General features: G+C 36.0%; 1 protein-coding gene across 2 annotated transcripts in view; it reads left to right on the top strand.

The window, feature by feature from the left end:
* txndc16 (thioredoxin domain containing 16) overlaps nucleotides 1-11,630 on the top strand; it is a 29,107-nt gene extending 17,477 nt beyond the window's left edge. The window contains exon 20 of one of the 2 annotated variants that reach the window (XM_067368184.1): nucleotides 9,978-11,630. In XM_067368184.1, coding sequence (XP_067224285.1) covers nucleotides 9,978-10,198 — 221 coding nt within the window. In that variant the 3' untranslated portion in view covers nucleotides 10,199-11,630. The remainder of the gene's footprint in view (nucleotides 1-9,977) is intronic. The other variant, XM_067368183.1, reaches the window with a different exon arrangement.
* Nucleotides 11,631-12,605: the final 975 nt, after the last annotated feature.

Here is a 12,605-nt window from a genome sequence, read left to right on the forward strand (position 1 = left end):
CTTGTTGAGAAGAAGTGTACTGTTATATTTCGATCTGTCATTTGCTTGGTGGTGATAAAACAGGCAAAGAAAAAAATCCCCCATTTGTTAGAGAGTTTTTTTTTAGATATTTGGTGATGGCTCTTTTGACTTTTTTGCACACTGTACGATTTATGATAGTCCTTTACTGTTGCTTGTCAGACTGTATGAAAATGATCCCTGCTGTAAGCCATGTCACACTGTGGGATCTGAGAATTAATGTCAGATTGTACAGCAGTCAAGACACATTTAAAACAGATGCAAGCAAGAAGACATGAGTTTTACATCATAAATTCGTGACGCGTTCAGTGACGTGAGCTGCATTTACATGTGGGATAGAAATGGTGGTTGGTAAACAAAAACAATCTCTAGTGTTAATTTTGATCATGGCTTCTCTTGAAAAGAAACCTGGGAATAAATGAAGATGATGTGTTTGGTTTGTTGGTGTTTTGTTGTTGTCTCACTAATTGCGTCATCAGGTTAGGTAGTCCTGTTGGTTTTTCACTTGACAGCTATTGTAAGAGAAGCCACACTACAGGACTGTCGTCAAATCTTCTGACACTGCCAGAATTTTGTCAGAGGTATAATTTGATCTCAATGGTCATTAATTGGCTGTTGGTGAACATGTCCAACTAACGATCAAAGACTTCAGATTTTGGCCTAGAATCCAAGAAATCTTTTAGGATTTCAGATGGCCAAATCGTGGCCAAAATCATACAGTGCGAACCCATCTTTAAGCCAGTAACCACTTAGCAACTGTATAGCAACCCACTGACAACCACTCAGAACATTTTGTCAGTGACCTTTTTGATGGATGAGAACCATTTAGCTATTCATCAGGAATGTTTTATTTTATTTTATTTTATTTTATTTTATTTTATTTTATTTATAAAAAATATTGAATTTTTTTATTTTATTTTTGTTTTTATAAAAAAAATATTTTAAAGTTAAAAATGTTCAATTAAAAATATTGATGTTAAAATATATAAAATTTTGGTAGAATATTTATAATTTTTTTATTTTATCATTAATGTAAATATATAAAAAAATATATATATGTAATTTTTATCTTAATAATATATATATTTACACTGTCTGTGACTTTTTCAGTAGTTCACTTTCATTCATGATAGAAAAATTACTTGGCTTTAATTAATTGGCTTTGCCTTTTTGGGCCAAATTGATGAGATTTTACATGAATTTCACAAGAATATTAGTGTGAAAACAGTAGAGTTGTCAAAAGTACCGAATTCGATACCAAGTTGGTACTGAAATTTTAAAAATGTGACACTTTGAGCACTGTTGAGAGGATTTGTAAACACCTCTGATTGGCCATTGTGTTCACGCACTCATCAGATATGTCTGTGATTGGCTACAATGACCAATGCACGGGAGCATTTGAATTTGAAAGCATTTTCAAAAGGTGAGTGGGAGTGTTTGAAAGCAGGCATCTATCAGCGGATAGACGGCTGCTTTCAAATGCGAAAACATGAAATATGAATGCCTTTGGTTAGCAATGTCTGTTCCATGTCCACAGTTCCAGGAATCGGTCATTGCACACCCCTGAAAAGGCTGGCACAGTGTTCTCAGACATGCACCAAAGTTTATGAGATCACACCCTGTCCATTCAGAACCTCATCAACACTTTTCCCCTAATACAATCACTATTGTTGTCTGTGGTAAAAAAACAAACCCAGTCACTCCAGCACTCAGCTCTGTTGATGCCCTTCCAAAATGCGCTCTCACTCGTATTTCCCCAAAGACATGCCACTCCATTCTGCTGATGGTCTCCGAACGGGTCTTGCTTTTGTCAGCGTCAAAACCTCAGCATCTCCCATCTGCTTCCTACAAAGCTTATGGAAACTGTATCCCTTAATTGTGTCTGATTGTTACAAGTTATTTCCCTGAAACCTTCTGCCGGACTCCTGGGGCCTGGGGACTTTTTTGGCAGCTTTTTGCACTTGGCTTCATCCATCTGTCGATTAAAATGTGTGTTTTATGAGGATGGATGAAGCACTTTATCCATCGGAAGATATTTATTAAATTTCATGTGCCAGTGAGATGCAGAGCAAATACAATTGTCTACACATAATCTGAATTTCATCCTTGAAGCATTAGTGTAATTATAATGAAATGTCCTTTGTATTGCTGTTAAAAGAGCCATAGTATACTGTACACAGCTGTTTTATGACTGTTGGGAAAAACACAATAGTTGTTTCCTTTCTGCTCAATGGCCCCATAGATTTTATTAGGCTGTTTGTATATTGTCTCACTGTCGTATGATTGTAATGTAAGAGTTTTAGCATGTGTGTCTGGGTGGTAGTGTAATCTGTACCGTTACACATTCATGGGTTTGTCCTTCTCTTTTCAGTCTGACCAGAAAAAAAAGGATTCAGTCTCTATGCACAAGAAACTTTCTCAGTGTGAGTGGCAGTGTCCTTATGTATTCTCACCATATTAAACGTACACTTATTTTAGATGCGCCAAGATGCGACTTTCCACCATTGCGCTCATGGGAGCGACAAGAGTTTGAATCCTGCTTGCAACATTTCCTGTTTTCTCTTATTTTCTTCATAATTATCTTATCATTTTAAATATTAGATTACAGTGGGTACGGAAAGTATTCAGACCCCCTTAAATTTTTCACTCTTTGTTATATTGCAGACATTTGCTAAAATCATTTAAGTTCATTTTTTCCCTCATTAATGTACACACAGCACCCCATATTGACAGAAAAACACAGAATTGTTGACATTTTTGCAGATTTATTAAAAAAGGAAAACTGAAATTTCACATGGTCCTAAGTATCCGGTTGTTAAGTCTGACGTCACGCGGCAGCACTTCCGGGTCCAAACGCTCTATCTCATACCACAAGAAAACAACAAATGGTGCTAATATACACACGTAATACTACAAAAACATATATAATTATAACCTTTATCTCCATACCAATATTCCAGATGGCCAGACAATGATTCATCTTTTATAAATCGTTAAAATATTAATAACTTTGACACTGTGAGCACGGAGACTGTTGTGTAGACTGTAAGTATTTAAAATGTTTAACTTTTCATAATGATTGATCTTTAATTTGAATAAATATCGCTCATAAACGGCCTTCGATGGCATTTGCCAATGAAACGAGTTGAGGCTTGGACCCGGAAACGGCGTTCCTTAACAAGCGGATTCAGACCCTTTGCTGTGACACTCATATATTTAACTCAGGTGCTGTCCATTTCTTCCGATCATCCTTGAGATGGTTCTACACCTTCATTTGAGTCCAGCTGTGTTTGATTATACTGATTGGACTTGATTAGGAAAGCCACACACCTGTCTATATAAGACCTTGCAGCTCACAGTGCATGTCAGAGCAAATGAGAATCATGAGGTCAAAGGAACTGCCTGAAGAGCTCAGAGACAGAATTGTGGCAAGGCACAGATCTGGCCAAGGTTACAAAAAAAATTCAGCTGCACTTAAGGTTCCTAAGAGCACAGTGATCATAATCCTTAAATGGAAGACGTTTGGGACGACCAGAACCCTTCCTAGAGCTGGCCGTCCGGCCAAACTGAGCTATCGGGAGAAGAGCCTTGGTGAGAGAGGTAAAGAAGAACCCAAAGATCACTGTGGCTGAGCTCCAGAGATGCAGTCGGGAGATGGGAGAAAGTTGTAGAAAGTCAACCATCACTGCAGCCCTCCACCAGTCGGGGCTTTATGGCAGAGTGGCCCGACGGAAGCCTCTCCTCAGTGCAAGACAAATGAAAGCCCGCATGGAGTCTGCTAAAAAACAGAAGGTTTACCTTCCAACAAGACAATGACCCTAAGCACACAGCTAAAATAACGAAGGAGTGGCTTCACAACAACTCTGTGACTGTTCTTGAATGGCCCAGCCAGAGCCCTGACTTAAACCCAATAGAGCATCTCTGGAGAGACCTAAACATGGCTGTCCACCAATGTTTACCATCCAACCTGACAGAACTGGAGAGGATCTGCAAGGAGGAATGGCAGAGGATCCCCAAATCCAGGTGTGAAAAACTTGTTGCATCTTTCCCAAAAAGACTCTTGGCTGTATTAGATCAAAAGGGTGCTTCTACTAAATACTGAGCAAAGGGTCTGAATACTTAGGACCATGTGATATTTCAGTTTTTCTTTTTGAATAAATCTGCAAAAATGTCAACAATTCTGTGTTTTTCTGTCAATATTGGGTGCTGTGTGTATATGAATGAGGAAAAAAATTAACTTAAAGGGATAGTTCACCCAATAATGAAAATTTGATGTTTATCTGCTTACCCCCAGTGCATCCAAGATGTAGGTGACTTTTTTTCTTCAGTCGAACGCAAATTATGATTTTTAGCTGCAAGCTGCCGTCTGTCAGTCAAATAATAGCAGTTGATGGGAACTTCAACTATAACAGTAAATAAAACTTCCATAGACAAATCCAAATTAAACCCTGCGGCTCGTGACAGCACATTAATGTCCTAAGACACGAAACGATCGGTTTGTGCGAGAAACCGAACAGTATTTATATAATTTTTTACCTCTAATACACCACTATGTCCAACTCCGTTCAGCTTCCGGTTAGTGAGGTCTGATCGCGCTCTGACAACGGAAGTGATGTCTCGCGCTCATTGAAGTATATGGGCGAGACATCACTTCCGTCTTCAGAACGCGTTTTTTGACCTCACTAACCGGAAGCTGAACGAAGTTGGACATAGTGGTGTATTAGAGGTAAAAAATTATATAAATAATGTTCAGTTTCTCACACAAACATAATAAAACATAACGTAAAGTCCAGGCCTGGTCCTCTCTCGTCCTTCACTGTAGTCACTCCTCCTTTTATGCTCATTAACACTCGCGCCACCGGCCTCGCGCCGTTCCCTCACGGCTCTCGCCCGCCCTGGTCGCCACAGTTTCTTTCATTCTGGTCTCTAGATATGACCCGTGTCCCTCTTAATTTTAACCCTCTACTGCATACATGTTGATGGCACATGAAAAAAAAAAAAATATTCCACATCATTTTTGGTTCATTTGGGAACATTTTATTGATACATTTTTTTCCCCCCACCACAAAATCTTTTTTTTCGTTGCCTCAGGGAAACGTTGTGCAACTGTGGTACAGAATCATAGAGAAAATTATAATGAAAATCACATTTAAAAAAAAATAAAAAATGTCAAGAAATCATCACTTGAAAGACATTGATATATTGGATTTGATACAGGCATAGGTTTATATCATGTAGTGTGTCATGCCATATAATGTACTACATGTAATAAGATTTCACTCCGTATGAAACTTCAAAAAGCAGTTCTTCTCTGCTGTGAAATAGAGCTGTATGTTACAATTTTTGCACATCACTTTGGGTATTCTCGTGCACCCAGGAACCCTGCCTCTTCCCTTCTTATAACACATTATGGCCAATGTGAGGTATTGTCCAAAACATCCTCAAAAAGTACCCTGCACAACGTTGCCCTGAAGCAACGAAAAGAAAAACTGAATTTCATTTTAAATAAGATTAGTAAAGCAAATTGCCTTCTCACACCATGTGCTCCTGTGACTATGTGTCAGAACAGGATGTCTCACTTTTAAATGGTGCACGATAGTGAGTCCCACACCTTCTGGACTGTTCTTAATCGACCTTTCTAATTGGTTGTAATCATTTAAAGAAAAATTTACTAAACATAGGACTTAAGAAAACTTTCCATTGCCTGAGGGCAGCGCTGTGCTGTAGAGGGTTAAGTCGATGATATTTTGACTGTTTTATAGTCCACCAGCCAAATCAGTCAGATTCAAAGGATAAAGTAATATGATGCTTTTTCTCAACAAACTGCCTGATTTGAGGTATAGGAAAACCTCTAATAACTAATAATAATAGTGACGCTTTTCTTAGCAAACACCACTAAAAATGTGTTTGGAATCAATATCATTCTCATTTCCAGAATAACTTCAAGGACCCAGATGTCCGTTTTTCCTGTAATTTGAGCAACCAGCAATGTTTGGTCGGTTACTATGCGTTTCGCCAGAGCGGCAAAACATTTGAGCAGTCTGATTAATCCCAGCGCACCACAGACATTAGTGACTCTGCATCAGTGGCTCATGAGAGGAGTGCTAGTGATAGTCCATCAATCTCCTGATATGTAAAAGCATGATGGTCATCCAGAATTCACCACATCTGTTGATCCACATCCCCAGAGTGTCATAACTGCTGATGTTCTGGCTCAAAAACCTTCCAGTTCAAGGGGATCATGAATTGAGAAATCACATTTTCCTTGAACGTTCGACATTGTACTATTAAAAATATCCTGTAAGATTCATAACTCAAAACTTCCTTGTTTGTCCAAAAACAGCTTTTATTGAGCTTATAAATCTTATAAAACGACTCGTTTCTTATTTTGTCACATTTTTATGTCATAGTGCGATGAAAGAAATGTCATAGTGCAAGAAAATCAATGCCTACTTCTATATCGTTGCCTTTTTAGCCCCACCCACCGATTCACATGTCATGTAGGCCCAGTAGTAAATATGGCAGACGCAAACACAAGATGCATCTGATGATTAAAAGACGTTTAGAAGTGCCAAGTTGTCAAAAAACAGTCTTTGCATTGCCATCCTTGTGATCCTAACATTAAGAAAGCATGGATGAACTTTATTTTTAACAAAGTTACAGTCCGATTCTGTCTGTAAAACACTGTGTTTTTTTGTTTTTTGCTTCATTTTTACTGCAGATTAGTTTTTAAACAAGACACAGTTAGATTCAGGCTTTTCACAGAGACTAAAAATAAAAGATGATGCAATGCTGCCACTGGATCTTATCGTAATGCCACAACACACAAAAACAGTGTTTTACCACGTGTCACTATTGCTTTGTCTGTTACGGATTGTGAGTATTTATACTGTAGAGCCGCAGTCAAACTAAATAGATTTGCTGTTCTTTCCTTTGCTTCTGCATTTATGGGGTTATGCTGCCTTCATGTGCTCTCTGAATTATCATAAATACGAGTTTTCTTGTTAAAAATTGCACATGATTCCCCTCCCATTTCGAAATTTATTATCGGATACGGAAGAAAGAACGTAGAAAACACTGCTTTTTGTTATTGTTTCGATCTAAGCCATTCGCTGTAATCCAGGATTAAAGGGTTAGTTCACCCAAAAATGAAAATAATGTCATTAATTATTCACCCTCATGTCGTTCCACACCCGTAAGACCTTCAGAACACAAATTAAGATATTTTTGATGAAATCCAAGGGTCTTTTTATCCCCCATAGAAAGCAACGTAATTACTGTCATTCAAGGTCGTGGTGCTCATGTGAAGAGGCATCGGCCAATACTGAGGCATTCTGACGTAGAACCTGGAAGCACTGCAACGAAAATAGAGTAGGAGAATAACGGGAGAGACCAATTTTTGTTGAAAAAAGTCATTAAATTACGAGAACAAATTCATTAAATTATGAGAAAAATGTCGTTAAATTTGGAGAAAAAAGTCGAGATAAAATGTTGAGAATAAAGTCATTAAATTATGAGAAAAAGACGTTAAATTACGAGAACAAATTCATTAAATTGAGAAAAATGCCGTTATATTTCGAGAAAAAAGTCGAGATAAAATGTTGAGAATAAAGTCATTAAATTATGAGAAAAACATGTTAAATTACAAGAACAAATTCATTAAATCACGAATTTGTTCTCATAATTTAACGACTTTTTTCTCGTAATTTAATGTTTATTCTCAACATTTTATTTCGACTTTTTTCTCGAAATTTAACAACTTTAATCTCAAGATGGTTTTATTTTTTTATTATTTCTTGGCCCTAATCCTCTTCCGTAATGAATAGCCTCTAAAAAAGACAGTGTGACAAAAAAAATGGGATATTCATTTATAATTCCATTTACACAAAACACCAAGTACTTAATTATTTTAATATGCAAAACAGTTACGCAATCATAGCAGTGGGCGCTTACTTCCAAATCTTGAATGCGCACGCCCATCAAAACGGAGGATAAAAAATAGCTTATTACTTTTAAATGAAGATTTTTTTTTTATGTAAAAATCTTAATAACATTATAAGTTGACTGAATTTTTTTTTTTTTTAAAGCAGTTCATGACCCCTTTTAATTGATCAAAAGTGTAAAGACATTTCTAATGTTACAAAAGAAGGTCTTCACATATTTTCCACATCTTCAGTGTTGTCTATGTGCCCATTTCAGTGGAGACTGCAGAGAAAATATTTGGTCTACCAGTTTGTGTGTCAGATTGTTGTAGCATCTCCAACATGATACACTCCAAAACTATGAATCTGAATCATCTGTGGACACATTTATTGTAATTCAAGGAACCATTTTCTTTTGAAATTTACAGTACTGTTCAAAAGTTTGGGGTCTGTAAGATTTTTTTTAAATATGTGAATCTGAATTTTCAGCATCATTACTCCATTCTTCAGTGTCACATGATCCTTCAGAAATCATTCTAATATGCTGATCTGCTGCTCAAGAAACTTTCTTATCAATGTTTAAAACAATTGTGCTAATCCATCATTGCTGAATAAAAGTATTAATTTTTTTATGTATTTATTTTATTTTATTTTATTTTTTCAGGGACACTGCACATTAATAAGTTAGCAAGAAGCTATTTTTCATCTGTTGTCCCTGGACAGAATGTTACAAGCCACCCTAAAACAGAATATATGATTGATAAAAATACAAAAAGTGTTTACTCAAGTTATGCTACACTGTAAAAAATGACCGTGATTTTAACAGTAAAAGACTGTAAAAATGCTGCAATGAAAAACTGTCAATTGGTATACAGAAAGTTTCCATACTATATAAGGTGAATAACTGTAATAGATCTAACGGTACATTTAATGTAATTTTACAGTAAAATACCGTTAAATTCACAGTTTTTGGAAGTGAAAAATAACAATTCATTGTAAAATTTACAGTGAAAAAACGTAAATTGACATTCGCACAATTCCCTGCGTGACACTTCACATTTGATACATTTTTTCTAATCAGTTATGTACATTAGGGTTTTATGTTACATCTAATATTGTTAAATTAATGTTTATTGCATTTTTATAATTGCATGCATGTTACCATGATGGTGTTTAGTGTGTGTGAATGACACTGTGTGCTCCTTCTATATGTTAGTGTTGTCCTTCTCAGCTTGTGGAAAATCTGCTTGTGATGAACTTTGATTCATCATGTGACTCTCATCACCACTGTGTTTGGTGACTGTCAGTGTATTATAAAGGTACAAAACAGATATTAGTACTTCATTAGGTTGGTAAATTAACATTATATCAGTTAATGAAATACGGTATTTTACCGTAAATTTAACAGATTTGTTTTTACATTGCTACTGTATTTTTTTTACGGTAAAGTTCTGGAAACCACAGCTGCCGTTTTTTTACCGTAAATTTTACTGGGGTTTTTTTACAGTGTAGCTGTTCTTCATCAACATTCATGAAACAATGCGTTTGACATCAACAACACTCTGTTTTTTCTCCATTGTTCCCAGATGGGAAATTGGGCCCTCCTGTACCGTTCTTTGACTTAAAAAAAGAAAAAAAAGAAAAATTGGACAGTGTAAATTCAATTCAATTCAATGGCTAACCTCCAGGGTTTAGTGAGAAATACTTGCATTCATTTATAAATTGTTTTATTTCAGTTTATTTAGTACGCAGCACTGTTTTCACATTTCAGTAGATCAGTTTACATTTACATAGTTTCCACACCAAGACATCTGGAAACAGTTGTCACTCTCCATTAGTAAACTCCTCTACTTAAGATTTCCAGGTATCAAGCATCATTTACTCCCTAAGTGTTGTTTTATTGTCATAAGTAGCATGTACGCAGTTAGTGTTTACTCAAGTTACGCTAGCTGTTTTTCATTAACATTCGTGAAGCAATGAGTTTGACAGCCATCACCAACAACAACACTCTTCGTTTTATTCTCCATTGATCTTTAGGCTTGATCCCAGATGGGAAACGGGGCCCTCCTGTGCCGTTCTTTGACTTTTTGGCAATAATGGACCAAGAAGCACCAACTTACGCAGCTCAGAGGGGTCCTAAAATGAAGAATGGGGGCAGGGAAGGCAACAGAGAGCAGAAGCATGAGGCCCCTGACCAAAAACAAACTCCATATCCATCACCAAACCCCCAAGCACCTCGTCAGCACTCTGAACTATAAAGTCAAATCCTCTCATGGCACAGAGGGTTATGTAAGCATTTCACATGACTGTTTGACATCTGCCAGATTTCATGTTATGTGTGCTGTTTATGTTTTCAGTAAATGCTTATATATCAGTATGTGGGTATCGCACATTATCCAACTTTTTCCCCAAATCAAGTGGACTTTTCCAGAAATTAAATCAAGTACTCGCAAGATGGTTTACATTTTAGTGCTGTAACTTTATATACAGAATGAGGTATTCAAGCTCTGAAAAGAAATCTACAGCAATGTATTTTATCCACAGCATTTATTTTCGGGAGAACGTATTATTCTTACAGTATGTTCCTGTTTGATCATGCTTTTATACAAATAAAGAGCTTCACATGCGGATGACATTTCTGATTCATACACCGCACATTGTTTTTGTCACGGAAGAACAGCAACTGTTTGTTTTTGGGTTTGTTTTGTTTTTTTAACCATACTGTGCTTCTTCCATGATGGAAAGACTAACGTCAAACCGGAAAGTGGGTGAGTCTTTGGTAGATTGCATTGTTAAAGTTAATTAGCGTCACATTTAACAAGGGAAGAACTGCTTTTTAATTCAAACCAAAGTTACCAAAAAGGCATCCCATCTTTTTCGTGTGTTCCTGGAATCTCAGTCCAGTATTTAAACTCTAATGCAGATGTTTTTTTGGAAAATCTTAAATGCCATTTTTTGGAAGTGCAATGTGATCCCAATGTGTGGTTGCATGCACATGTGACGTTCATATATGTGAACGTGTGTAAGCCTGCATGGAAACTGGAGGAAAAAATAAATAAATGGAAACTGTTTCAGTTGAGACTGCCGAGGCAATATTTGGACTACCAGTTTGTGACAGATTGTAGCATCTCCACAACAAAGTAAAATTATTTTGAATTTGAATCATCTGTGGACACATGACATTATAATTCAAGGAACCCTTTTCTGTCTAAATGTACTGTTCAAACATTTGGGGTCTGTAAGATTTTTTTTAAATGTTTTTGAAAGTCTCTTCAAAAATACAGTAAAGACCATAATGCACTCAAAAAAAATGAATTGTTGGATTTACTTAAAATATAAGTGTCAAGTGGTTCCACGCAACAATATTGAGTAATTTGTACAAAAAATATTTAGTAGAACAAAATAGATTTAAGTAAAGCTGACAAAATTTCTTTGAGTAAATACAAATCATTTGAATGTCACTGTTACATATTTATATGTATACTTAATAATGTAATGTTGATTGCGTAAGGTGATTTTTTTTTTTTTTTTTGAATAATCATTTAAATAAAAAGGATACAACATATCAGAATGCAGCCCCTCACCCCAAAATGCACTCAAAAAATAACTAATTGAGCAAACTCAATTGAATTGAGAGCAGGAATTTCACACAAGCGACACTCTTCTGCATGATGGTAACCACGAAATTCAAAAACATTACAGAAACTACTCAATGTCCAACATAACTGAACATTAAACACTAACATAAACTAACAACATCTTTCCCTTTACTGAAAAACAAAAAAATAACACTTTAATCCCTAAATTTACTCTCCTAATGCAGTCCCTTGCAAAGCATGCTGGGAAGTTATGTCAACAATAATGTGTGCGTTTCACACAGCAATGTTAAGTTGACTGAACATAACTTACTAAGTAAAGCTGACAATACTCAATTTTAGTAGAAACAACGCAGTTAAATTACATTCATGTAGTTAGATGAGCTTAAGTAATGTGAACAAGGGTGGTTTTGATGATCATTTTAATGTGCTATTTATTTAAACCCTAGCATTTAAACCCTAATGCAGATGTTTTCGGGAACATCTTAAATGCCATTTTTGGGCAATGCAATGTGATCCCAATGTGTGGTTGTATGCACTCGTGAGATTATACTGTACATATAGCCATGTGAAGGTCATTATACAGTAAGCCTGCATGGAAACTCTATAAGCACACAGTCTTATGTTTATCTGTACTACTATGAGCTCTCTGACTTCTCTAATGGACAGTGTTTCAACAGTTAAGCAAAATTAACTTTCAACAATTAAATTGAGTCTCACTTAATTATTTATCTTTGTTCCAAAACCTATAGAGCTGCCTTGCTGTATAACAAATGTGATTGGCCTAGTATTAATAAACAAAAATGAGTATCCACAAATAATGGGTTATTGAATGTAATATTTTAAATGGTACAATGTGACTTTTTTTGTTCAAAATCAACAAAATTGAAACAAGTCAATACATCATTAATCCTTTTTACAAAACGTGTTTTTGTCTTACCCTGATTCACTAAGCTTATTATAAAGTGTTTATATTTTAGACCTGTTGGAATGGTTTTTGCAGGAAATTGGGAACATGTGTCACTCGTCTGTGTGCGTTTTGTCATATCCATAAATAAAGAAAATTTGC

This window comes from Chanodichthys erythropterus, chromosome 18 (assembly GCF_024489055.1).
Source record: "Chanodichthys erythropterus isolate Z2021 chromosome 18, ASM2448905v1, whole genome shotgun sequence".
Lineage (NCBI taxonomy): Eukaryota > Metazoa > Chordata > Actinopteri > Cypriniformes > Xenocyprididae > Chanodichthys > Chanodichthys erythropterus.